Source organism: Hypanus sabinus, chromosome 16 (genome assembly GCF_030144855.1).
Source record: "Hypanus sabinus isolate sHypSab1 chromosome 16, sHypSab1.hap1, whole genome shotgun sequence".
Classification (NCBI taxonomy): Eukaryota; Metazoa; Chordata; class Chondrichthyes; order Myliobatiformes; family Dasyatidae; genus Hypanus; species Hypanus sabinus.
Window position 1 is genome coordinate 15,298,417 of NC_082721.1, and position 12,368 is coordinate 15,310,784.

Consider the following 12,368-nt stretch of genomic DNA (forward strand, 5'->3'; position numbering starts at 1 on the left):
TATTGCCAAAAGTTCAAAATGCTCACAGTCCATTTAAGGGAGAGACTTTTTAAGACGATTTAAATTCTCTTTCACGTCATGTTGCTTCAGTTCCCAAATCGAACTTTTCCCACAAAGAATTTACATAACGAAACGGCTTAAAGGCACTGACCTTTCCTTTACAACACTGCACTCAATCCTTTCTGCTATTTCGTAGGGATTAACACAAGAACAGTCAACGAATTCCTTCCAAATAAGGATCAAACAAGGTCGAACCTGTTTCACCGTCGAAATCGATTCTCCTCGATCTTTAACTCCCGAACTCCGATCTTCACTCTCCACTGATTCTCAACTAGCAGTATTGTAAAGAAACTGCCGGCAATGACCTTTTAAACTTTAGGCATTAGATAAAACTTTATCTTTCAACTAAACTGCGTCATCACATTAAATCATGCAGTGGCATGAAGTCAACATGGCAAATCCAGCCACGAACTGCCCCTCCTCACAGGGAGGGGTCCCCCTTTTATACCCTGTAAAAAAAACCTGTCACATGACTTCTACTGGTGGGAAAATGACGTCACTCCACCATCACAAGACCATTACCTCAAGTCCAGGATAGCTTCAACCCTAGTCATGTGACAAGGTTACCACTGTCACGTGTCACGAGTTCATAACACCTGAAAGTGGTTAAGCTTGTGAAAAAGGTATTTGGCATGATTTTCTTCATAGGTTAGCGCATGGAATATAGGATTGGGATGTGATGTTGAAGTTGTACTGCACTTAAGAGTATTGTACAGAGTTCTAGTCACTGCACTACAGGAAGGATAGGGTAGCTATTGAAAGAGTGCACAAGAGATTTACCACTACATTGCTTGGAATGTAGTTATGAGGACAGATTGGATAGGTTGTGCCTATCGGATTGTGGGCATGCTATGTTGACACTAGAATATGTGCAACACTCTGGGCTGCTGCCAGCACCTTTAGGAGTGTAGTTTATTAACACTCAACACATTTTATTGAAAGTTTCGATGTACATGTGATAAGTAAATCTAGGTTTTAAAAGAGATCTGAATCTGAATCTCATTCTCGCTGGAGCACAGGTGGGTGAGGTGTGACCTTTAGGGATTTACAACATTTTGAAAGGCATAGATAGTATCACGTTATGCACTGCCAATGACTAAAACCAGGTGCGGAGGAGCGACAGACTCCCATGTAAAGATGGAAACAAGAGTTTATTTATAGGAATTTCAACAGAGCATCAATGGCTTGACTGAGCAACACCATGTGATGAATCATTCTCTGAACACAAGGACCCCATGATAAGAGCTAATCTGGATTTCCCTTTAAATAATTACAGTATGTGGAAAACCCCATTCCAATCAAAATAAATTTAACAAGATTAAACAGAAAGCACAAGAGCTTATCGGCTCTAACAAATACAGGTGCACAGGCCTGCAGGGCTGATGACAGGAAGGATACGTATTTTCCTGAGTATTTTACGCAGGGCAAAGGAATCTAGAACTAACAGGCGCAGGTTTAAGGTAAGAGGGGAGAAACTTAAAGGAGGTCTGAGGGGGTAAGGTTTTCACACAGAGGATGGAGAATATCTAGAACATTCTGCCAGAAAAGGTGATGGGAGCAGAAACAATTACAATAGTTAAAAGGTGCTTGAACAGGTACTTAGAAAGGAAAGACAGAGCGGGATTAGCACCTAATGTGGGAGAATGGGATTAGCATAGATAGGCATCATGGTCAAGATGGACAGAATTGGCCGAACCATCTGCCACAAGTGGGATTTTCCCACAAGTGGCCAAACAGTTTAATTCTAATTCCCATTCATGTTCTGACATGTTGCTCCATGGCCTCCTTTTGTGCCGAGGTGAGGCCACCCTCAGGGTGGAGGAGCAACACCTTATATTCCATCTGGGTGGCCTCCAACCCAATGGCATGAATATCGATTTCTCCTTTTGGTAAACAAATTCCACTCCCCTCCTTCCTCAGTTCTCCATGCTGAACTCTTACCTTTCCTCACCTGTCTATTAATTCCCCTGGATCCTCTCCTCCTTCCCTTTCTCCTATGGTCCACTGTCCCCTCCTATCAGATTCCTTCTTCTCCAGCCCTTGACCTTTCCCACCCACTTGACTTCACCTATCACCTTCCAACTAGCCTCCTTCCCCTCCCAATACCTTTTGATTCTCGCAGCATTTCCCTTCCTTTTCGGTCCTGAAGAAGGGTCTCAGCCAAAACACTGACTATTTCCATAGATGCTGTCTAACCTGTTGTGTTCCTCCAGCATCTTTAACAAGTTGCTTTGGATTTCCAGCATCTGCAGACTTCCTCATTTTTATGTCCTGCTTCTGTGATCCACAGTTCTATGCTTAATGGATGAACTTCAAAAATGAAATTAAAAGTTCATATTTTCAGATTCTCATGCAACAATTAAAACTGAAGGTGATCCACATAATAGTAGTTAATTTACATGCTAGAGTTTATTAACAACATCTACCATATCATAAAAAGTGTACATAGCATTTTCTTCTGGTACAGAGTGTTTCATAGCTAGTCCAAAACAGGTATATCAGGTTGTTCAGTGAATTTTTGTAGTAAAGCAGATTTTTGGCTGTCACTGAGTACACATCTGCCTCTCTCTTGCAGTTGCGTTAGTATTTATGGCCAAATAACAAGAGCACCATTTCCCCTCCTCAAATACTGATTCCAAATTCTGACCATTAAGGGAGTGAGTTATGTCAATACTAATTTCAGAAATGCCTAAGACTTAGTGTTGGATCTCTTTAAATCACAGCAGTCATAAATTTAAATAACATTTTTCTTTTTTTCTCTCTCTGCAAGTTCATGTGACTGAGGCCAAGAATTAAAATGAACAGCCACAATTTTTTTTGTGTGTGTGCTTCATGTAAATGCTGAAGGATGGCCACAGAATGGGTTGACGTCATTTCTGACTAACTGCTGACTTGGTTTCTATGGTGAGACTACATGTGGGTGTTACTTTGCTGCAGCGAATCATTTGAACTAGTTTTCACTAAAAATGAAATAATACATTGTGCATAACGAGTTGATGTAGTCTGACTGTCAGCTGAGGAAGAAAGGCAAGGCATAGTGGTGGTGACGACCGGGAAGATTATATAGATTATGATTTGAAGATTTCGGTGAAGCAGACAGCTTTTTCTCACAGTCAAAATAAATGGCAGGTTTCAAGGATCATCTTCATATGTTTTTTTTTGGAAAGGAATTCTTTTTGATTTAGATTATTTATTATCTTTTTTCCCAGACCACCTAATGAGAAGGAGAAAGAGGAGGCAGGGGATTGATTCTCATACCTCTTTAAAGAAAGATGGGGTGATGCCCTTCTCCAGTTTTATATGGACTGAACCAAGCTCACAAGTGTCAGAAGTACAACCCTTGACCCTCCAAGAAATATCCATGAGTGACATTCTGGCTCCCCCTCTTACCACTTCTCTTCTCCTCCCTTGCCTATCACCCTCACCTCTGGTGCCCCTCCTCCTTCCATTTATACTATGGCCCACTCTCCTCCCCAATCAGATTCCTTCTTCAGCATTTTTATCTTCCCACCTATCACCTTCATGCCTCTCACTACATCTTCCCTCCCCCACCCACCTACTCACCTCTCTCCTCCCCTGGCTTCACGTTCCCTCCCCTCACCTTATTCTGGCTTGTTCCTCTTCCCTTCCAGTCCTGCTGAAGAGTCTCGGCCCAGGACATTGACTCTTTATTCCTCTCCATAGAGGCTGCCTGACCTGCTGAGTTCCTCCAGCATTTTCTGGGTGTTCCTCTGGATTTCCAGCATCTGCAGAGACACTTGTGTTTTTGATTTTCAGTACACTGGAGATGCAGGAGTCATTGTGTATGAAGCAAGTTCACACAAAGAGCTCTGAAATTTGGAGATGACATCTAAAGGAGGAATATTGGCAAGGCATTCAGAAAGCTTGCTGCTTAAATGACACGTTTAGCATTCTCATGAATTGACCCTTCATCTAACGTATCCTCTAAAGAATAACACACTCAGACAAAACCCCATTAAAAAACCAGAGAATGACAGAAAATCCTGATACAAATTGAATAATGCACTCTATGGCAACCCAACAAATTGTGCTAGTGAGCTGTGTGGGTGGCAATATCACTTTAAGAATGAAAATTTTCTTGCATAGTCATTTAATGATATTGTGCAGTCTCTGTTTCTGAATGGTAAATACTCATTTAAATGGCTCAGTAATCCCATCTGCACCTCAATTCTCCCTTCCTGAAGTCTGTGTTTGATGGCTATTTTGAAAGAAACTATGTGCCATCTGTTTAACATTCTGCCAATCATGATTCAAGTACAGGTAGTAATCGAGTCAGCTATTTCGGAGTGTTTACTCTTAATCTAGTCCATTAATCATGGCATTCAGTATAGAAGTAATATAAATAACAGTCCTGGTGAAGGGTCTCGGCCGGAAACATTGACTGTACTCTTTTCCATAGATATTGCCTGGCCGGCTGAATTCCTCGAGCATTTTGTGTGTGTTACTTAAAAAATAGGAAAACGTGTCATTCAATAAGATCTTGGCACTATGATCTTGGCCTTATACACCTCATCACCCATGCACCTTAATTTCCTTGAACTTTAAAAATCTATCCTAGCCTTGAATATATTAAAAAATATCATGACTCTGACAACTCTATGGCAGAGAGTATTCACAATCCACACTGCCATCCCACACAGGTGCCCACAACCATGAGAGGAAACATATTTTTCTGTTTTTACCCTGGCAAGTCACCCCCACCCCCTGAAAAATGTTGAGTAACACACAGAAAATGTAGGAAGAATCCAGCAGCATCTATGGAGAGAATTGGCAGTTAGCGTTTCAGGTCTTCATCAGGACTTACTGAGTTCCTGCAGCACTTTATGCCTGTTGCTCAAGATTTCAAGCATCTGCAGAATCTCTTGTACCAATGACAACCATGCATGTTTCAATAAAACCACCTTCGATGCTTCGAAAATTCAGAGGATAGAAGTTGATCTGCTTCAGGGGTCTGCAGGAATAACAACAACTCTTCAGGTATCTGAAGCAACATGACATCTTGTTTACTAGATTCTCACATTACTGAAACCAAAATTATACAAAATGCAATGTACCTGTGAAAGATAATGCCAATCTTTATCTTTAAAAGGTGTAAGCTCACCATTGCATTGCAATGATTCTTGAGCGATGAGATGTCCAGCACTCTCATCCTGACCTGCATTGGGGCATTAAGATGAAGGTTTCTTCCACTACTGACTGGAATTTTTCCACAGTGTTTAAGATGTTACATCGATAAGTTATTAATGTTTTACTGCACCAGCTGTGAGATTGGGGTTCGATTCTCCCTGCTGTCTGTAAGAAGTTTGTACACCTTCCCCATAACTGTGTGGGTTTTCTCCAGTTGCTTCATATGTCCCATATTCTGAAGATGTACGAGTTAGGGATAGTGATTTGTGGCATGCAACACTCATGAGCTACCCATCACAATCCGCACTGATTTGATTTAATGCAAACAATACATTTGGGAGGCACAGTAGCATAGTGGTGAGCACAATCACTTTTCAGCACCAGTGATCACCAGTTGGAGTTTGATTTCTATCGCTGTCTGTCTGGCGATTTTATATTCTTCCCATGACCGTGTGGGTTTCCTCCAGATGCTCAGGTTGCCTCCCACAGTCCAAAGTCACACGGTTAAAATTAGGTTTAGTAAGTCATGGGCATACTATCTTGGTGACTGAATTGTGGCGACAACCCTTGCTAATTTGATTTGATACAACAACGCATTTCACAGTGTGTTTCGATGTACATGCGACAAATAAAGCTAATCTTTATCTTTAAAATCTTAAACATGAGAAAGTCTGCAGATGCAGGAAATCCAAAGCAATGCACGCAAAATAAGAGAGGAACTCAGCAGGCCAGGTAGCATCTATGGAAATGAATAAATAGTCAACATTTTGGACCAAGACCCTTCTTTAGTCCTGTGAACTCATAGTGAACATAAAACTCTTTGTGGTTCTGTTGCTTGTTCAGCCGAGATTGAATAATTGTGCTGAATACCAGCTGTTTTCAGCCCAGTGGCACAGGTAGATCTCCACCGACATCTCCTGTTCCCTCACAGTCCTAATGAAGAGTCTCAGCCCAAAATGTCCTCTGTTTATTCATTTTTGAAAGACTAGAAGTTTTGTGCATCAAGTAAAACTTTAGCAATGTGAACGACATTCTAACATGTTATTTTGAAATTTAAATAATTCTAGTGTGTTGATCTTTGGTCTCCTCTTGTGACAAGATGAGGACACCCTCTGGGTGGAGGAGCAACACTTTATTTTCCATCAGAGTATGCTCCAACCTGATGGCATGAAATTTGATTTCTCCTTCCAGTAAACAATTCCACCTCCACTCCCCACCCTTCTTTCCTCTATTCCCCACTATGACCTTTTACTTCTTCTCACCTACCCATTATTTCTCCTGGGTCCCCTCCTCCTTCCCTTTCTCTGATTGTCCACTCCCATCTAGTGTCTGATTCCTTCTTCTCCAAACCGTCATCTTTTCCACATACCCAGCTTCACCTGTCACTTTCCAGCTAGCCTCCTTCCCCTCCACCCCCCCACCATTTTATTCTGGCATCTTCCCCCTTCTTTCTCAGTCCTGAAGAAGGGTCTCAGCCCAAAATGTCGACTGTTTATTCTTTTCCGTAGCTGCTTCCTGATCTGCTGAGTTCCTCCAGTGTTGTGTATATAATGCTTTCAAAGTTTTATTCACACAAAGAAATGAAAACTTACATTTATAGAGTGAGTGGCCACTTTTTTAGGTATCTTGACCCTAATAAAGTGACCACAGATTGTATATTTGAGGACTGTAGCCTGTCCACTTCAAGGTTTGACATGTGCATTCAGAGGTGTTGTAATGCTTGGGTATTAAAGTTACTATTGCCTCCCTGTCAGTTTGAAACAGCCTGGCCACTCTCTCTGACCTCACTCATTAACAAGGCATGTTTTCCCACAGAACTGCTGCTCACTGGATTCCTTTTTGCTTCTTGCACTGTTTTCGGTAAATTCTTCAGACTATTGTGCATGAAAATCTCAGGAGATCAGCAGTTTCTGAGAAACTCAAACCATCCTGTATGGTACCAACATTCATTCCATGGTCAAAGTCATTCAGATCACATTTGATCCTTCATTCTGATGCTTGGTCCAACGTACATCTGTACCTCTTGACCAGGACTGCATGCTTTTATGCATTGAGCTGCTGCCACATGACAGACTGACAAGATATTTGCATTAATGAGCAAGAGTACAAGTGTACCACTGATTGTCTATTACTTTTAACATTCCTTCCAGGATATCCGGAATGCTTTAGAGACACGGGATTATTCCTGAAGAGTTGTTATTACTGTAGTGTAGGAAACATGACAGCAAGCTCTCCTGTAATCATGTAATGGTAGCAATTGTGTGATCACCGGAGTTGAGCATAATGTTCTCCCAAAGGGTTGTTTATTGTAGGGTCCTCATCTAGCTGTAGAGACCAATCCCAAAACCATACATTCTGTTGCAGTGTGGGCAAAAATAAGCAGTGGCTATGGTTAATGGCTGGGTCTACTGGTTCTTCACTCTCTCCTTGCACAACTGTCACCTGTTCTCTGTGGCACAGCAAAAATCATTCTCGTGTGGCCCACCTCCCTCGAACAGATTTCCTCCAGGTGTATCTATTGACTGCAATGACTTCCCAGTTTGTAGATGTAATGTTGAATTTCTTGAGGTTGTTTTTGATGTTATCTTTGAAGTGTTTCCTTTGCTCACAGGCCTTTCTTCAAGTGGTGGTAAAGGATCCGTTTGGGGAAATGTGAGTTTGGCATGTGGATGTCTTGACCAATGCATCGGAGTTGGTATTTCCCTAACATGGTGGAGATGCCGTTCACATCGACATCCTTCAGTACTCTGGTGTTGGTGTGTCTGTCCTTCCAGCTGATGTAATGATGATGAAATAACCAATCTTAACAATATTAAATGGAGGATAAATATTGGCCAGGAGTAGCTTCCCCAGTTCTTCAAAATTCTGTCATATGATCAAGATGGTCCTTCACAGAATGTCCAATCTGAACAAGACCTGTACTGCATTGAGTGTCATCTGAGATTATTGTACTCCGGATTCTGGATGTTCAAATTTCAAAGTAAAGTTTATTATCAAAGTACATTAAATCACCATATACAACCCTGAGATTCATTTTTTGTGGGCATACTCTATAAATCTATAGAATAATAATTTTAACAGAATCAATGAAAGACCACACTAACAAGGTTCAATCATACTGCAGAGGACACCAAACTGTGCAAATACAACAAGAAAAAGTAATAATAATAAATAAATAAGCAATAAATATCGAGAACATGAGATGAAGAGTCCCTGACAGTGAATTGATTGATTGTGGGAACTTTTCAATGATGGGATAAATGAAGTTGAGTGAAGTTATCTACTTTGGTTCAACAGCCTGATGGCTGAGGGGTAATAACTGTTCTTGAATCTGCTGGTGTGGGTTAACATAGAAACATAGAAAACCTGCAGTACAATACAGCTCCTTCGGCCCACAATGCTGTGCCGAACATGTACTTACTTTAGAAATTACCTAGGGTTACCCATAGCCCTCTGATTTTCTAAGCTCCATGTACCTATCCAGGAACCTCTGAAAAGACCCTATTGTATCCACTTCTACCTCTTGCACCTTCTTCCTGATGGCAGGAGTGAGAACAGAGCATGTCCGGGGTGGTAGGGGTCTCTGATGATGGATGCTGCTTTCCTGCAACAGTGTTTCATGTAGATGTCAAGTTGAAGCTACAACCATTTGACCTGGAAGCAAAAAATATTACACAGAGGGCAGCAAGGTAATACACCTAGAAAAGGCGCCAAACACAGTCCTGGAGATCCGTGTTCAATCCTGACTCTGTGCAGTTTGCACAATCTCCCTGTGAGGGTGTGGTTTTCTGCAGGTTCTCTTTTTTTCTTCTTTTCCCAAGTCCCTAAGACACTAAGGTTGGCAGGTTAATTGGCTTCTGTAGATCACCTCTAATTTAGTAGATGAGTGACTGAGTCTGGAGGGAATTGAACAAAAATGCTGAGATAACGTAGGATTTTTGTAACTAACTGTTTAATAGCCAGTGTGTACCTGATAAGCCACAGGGTTTGTTTCTATGTTGTCACTATGAGCTTATGAATCTATTTGCCTAAGTGCAGTGACATTCTTTTCCTGAACTTAGGATTTGATTAGAGCTGCAGCTAGCTTTTCAACCTTATTTTAAACATCCTTATTGCAAGTGGATAGATTTTCACCTCTTCTCAACCATTTATTGAATTTCACAAACTTCTTTTTAATTTCATGCTATATATAGAGGATATACTTGATCTCTAATGTAACTCTGGCTCAATAACTCTCCTGTACATCATAGAGGGCTGGAAGAAGAAGTTGCTACCAACATGTCATTTCGATGTTGGTAAGATAATCCAAAGTACAGAGTCAAGGTCAGTCCCAGTGAAATTTAACACTTCAAACCTGGGAGCATAAAGCTTATAGCTTACATCTAAAGCATGGTCTTAGAGCTTAGGTTCATAAAATAATGTATATTTTTTAAAATAAAAGCAAAGCTTGCAGGATTATGTTCAAAAAGGGAAATTGGTTACTTCTGTATAAATGAAAAATAAAACTCCAAAATACTGATTTTTTAAAAACGATAGTGTTTCCTTTATCTTCATTATACTTTTTAAGAGTCATTAACATCTGGAAAAAGTGAGTATCTGTTTTCTATGTACTCCTCTCCTGAGAGAATTGACACTTAGCTGGAGTATTGTTTGTGTTTTCTAGTTGTACGCAGCTACAGGTTGAGTACCCCTTACCTAAAATGCATGGGGCTGGAACTGTTTTGGATTTTGGAATTTTTCAAATTTTGGAATATATAATGAAATAGCTTGGGATTGGCATCAATTCCAACTCTGACTTTATGTGCTACTGGTAAGCAGTCTTTGTCTTACACTTGTTCATCACTGATTTGTACTTAACAGTAAAAATTATTATTATTTTACTTAACAGTAAAAATACTATTATATTGAAAATATAATAAAAGCATAGAAACATAGAAAACCTACAGCACAATACAGGCCCTTCAGCCCACAATGCTGTGCCAAACATGTACTTACTTTAGAAATTACCTAGGGTTACCCATAGCCCTCTATTTCCCTAAGCTCCATGTACTTATCCAGGAGTCTCTTAAAAGACCCTATCGTATCCCCCTCCACCACCATTGCTGGCAGCCCATTCCATGCACTCACCACTCTTTGAGTAAAAAACTTACCCCTGATACCTCCTCTGTACCTACTTCCAAGTATCTTAAAACTGTGCCCTCTTATGCTAGCCATTTCAGCCCTGGGAAAAACCTCTGACTATCCACACGATCAATGCCTCTCATTATCTTGTACACCTCTATCAGGTCACCTCTCATCCTCTGTCACTCCAAGGAGAAAAGGCTAAATTCACTCAACCTATTCTCATAAGGCATGCTCCCAATCCAGGCAACATCCTTGTAAATCTCCTCAGCACTCTTTATATAGTTTCCACATCCTTCCTGTGGTGACATGACCAGAACTGAACACAGTACTCCAAGAGGGGTCCAACCAGGGTTCTATATAGCTGTAACATTACCTCTGGGCTCTTGAACTCAATCCTATGGTTGATGGAGGCCGAAACACCGTATGCCTCTTAACCACACAGTCAACCTGTGCAGCAGCTTTTAGTGCCCTATTGTCTCAGATCCCAGGTTTCCTCTGTTCCTCCACACTGTCATTAATACTATATGCTGCCATCATAATGTGTGCAAAGTATTAAAAGCAGCACATCAGCATCGGAAGAATAACTGAAACAACAAATAAAGGCAGATTCCTGTCTCCGGCAACAATGCCACCTTTTGATCAAAGAGTTACAGAACAATGTGTTTATATTTTACTTTTTTTTAGGTTTTATGTAAGGAAGAGAAACAATCAGCAGTGTAGATTTGTTCTGGTGTTAGATTTTCATCAGAGATGATCTTAGCAAACTCATCAATGAATTTCTCTGCTGCTTTGTGATCACCACAAATCTCTGAAAATCTAATGCCGTGCCTTTTCTTAAATTTCTGCAACCAGCCTGTGGAACATTCACAAGTATCTTCGATTTTCAGTTCATCGTGATAGATCTTTGCTTGTTTCATACCGTTAAGAAGCATTTGTTCAATCTGACACTCAATAACTCTCTTGTACATCATAGAGGGTTGGAGGAAGAAGTTTGAATGTTGCCATTTGAATGTTGGTAAGATTGCACTCTTTCTATAGTATCACATTCTTCCTATGGTGAGGTGACCAGAACTGAAAACAGTACTCCAAATGGGGTCTGAATCCAAAGTCCAGAGTCAACATCAGTACCAGTGAAACTTAAACACTTCACTCCACTCTTACAATACACATCCAAGATCTTCATTTTTCATTTTATGCAATGTTTTTCTATTTTTCATTAACTTCTGTTCATTACTGATGTGCGGTCACCTCTCAAAACTGACCTGCGCATTGCCTGGGAACCTTCCCTGGGCCTTGTGGAATTTTCCATTTGTGACATCATGTCAGCACTCAAAAAAGAAATTGGATTTCAGAAGTTTTAAGATTTTCAGATAAAGATTACTCAACACACTCTATGCATGTATGGGACTTGATGCTGAATCACAGATTTTCCAGTGGGGGCTTGTTAGATATTCAGTACTATGCAAAAGTCTTAGGCAGATACTATATATATATATATGTAAGTGTGTGTGTGTGTGTGTGTGTGTGTGAGAGAGAGAGACCACACATTACAACAGTGGAACATCCCTGAAAGTGCAACATGCTGCACCTTGAAGTGGATGGACTACAGCTGTAGAAGTCACAAACACTACTTTATTAGGCAGTGGCCACTGAGTGTATGTTTCATCCAAACTTTTCTTTGGCACATCCATCAATGTCCAGCTTCTTGGAATTACTAATCCAATCCTCACAGGCAGGACATTCCACGTGTCAATGTCATAATGCAAGGATATGTGGATGATCTCTGCTAAAATAATTCCTGACAATTGTTTAATTTAGACTCCTCTTTTTGCTGGCATCAAAAGCTAACATAAACTTTGAAAATGTTTGAACATTCAGAAATGTTCAAGAAAAAAAGCAAATCAATCAAGCTCAAGAATTGATTTATTTTTAGAAGGAAAAGCTTAATTATTTAAAAAATGGCAAGTAACTAGAAACATTGAAATAAACTCCCCTGAATACTGTTGCTCTGTATTCAAGGGAATTTTTGACTATAT

At 40.4% G+C, this 12,368-nt stretch overlaps 1 protein-coding gene across 2 annotated transcripts in view; it reads left to right on the plus strand.

Moving 5' to 3' along the window:
- The window catches only part of spmap2 (sperm microtubule associated protein 2), a 246,595-nt gene extending 237,077 nt beyond the window's left edge, over positions 1-9,518 (plus strand). For both annotated transcript variants that reach the window (XR_009516039.1, XM_059991169.1), the window contains one exon: positions 7,820-9,518. Coding sequence is in view for 1 of the 2 variants with exons in the window: in XM_059991169.1 (XP_059847152.1) it covers positions 7,820-7,864 (45 nt within the window). In the remaining variant the exon portion in view is untranslated. The remainder of the gene's footprint in view (positions 1-7,819) is intronic.
- The last annotated feature ends 2,850 nt before the right edge of the window (positions 9,519-12,368 follow it).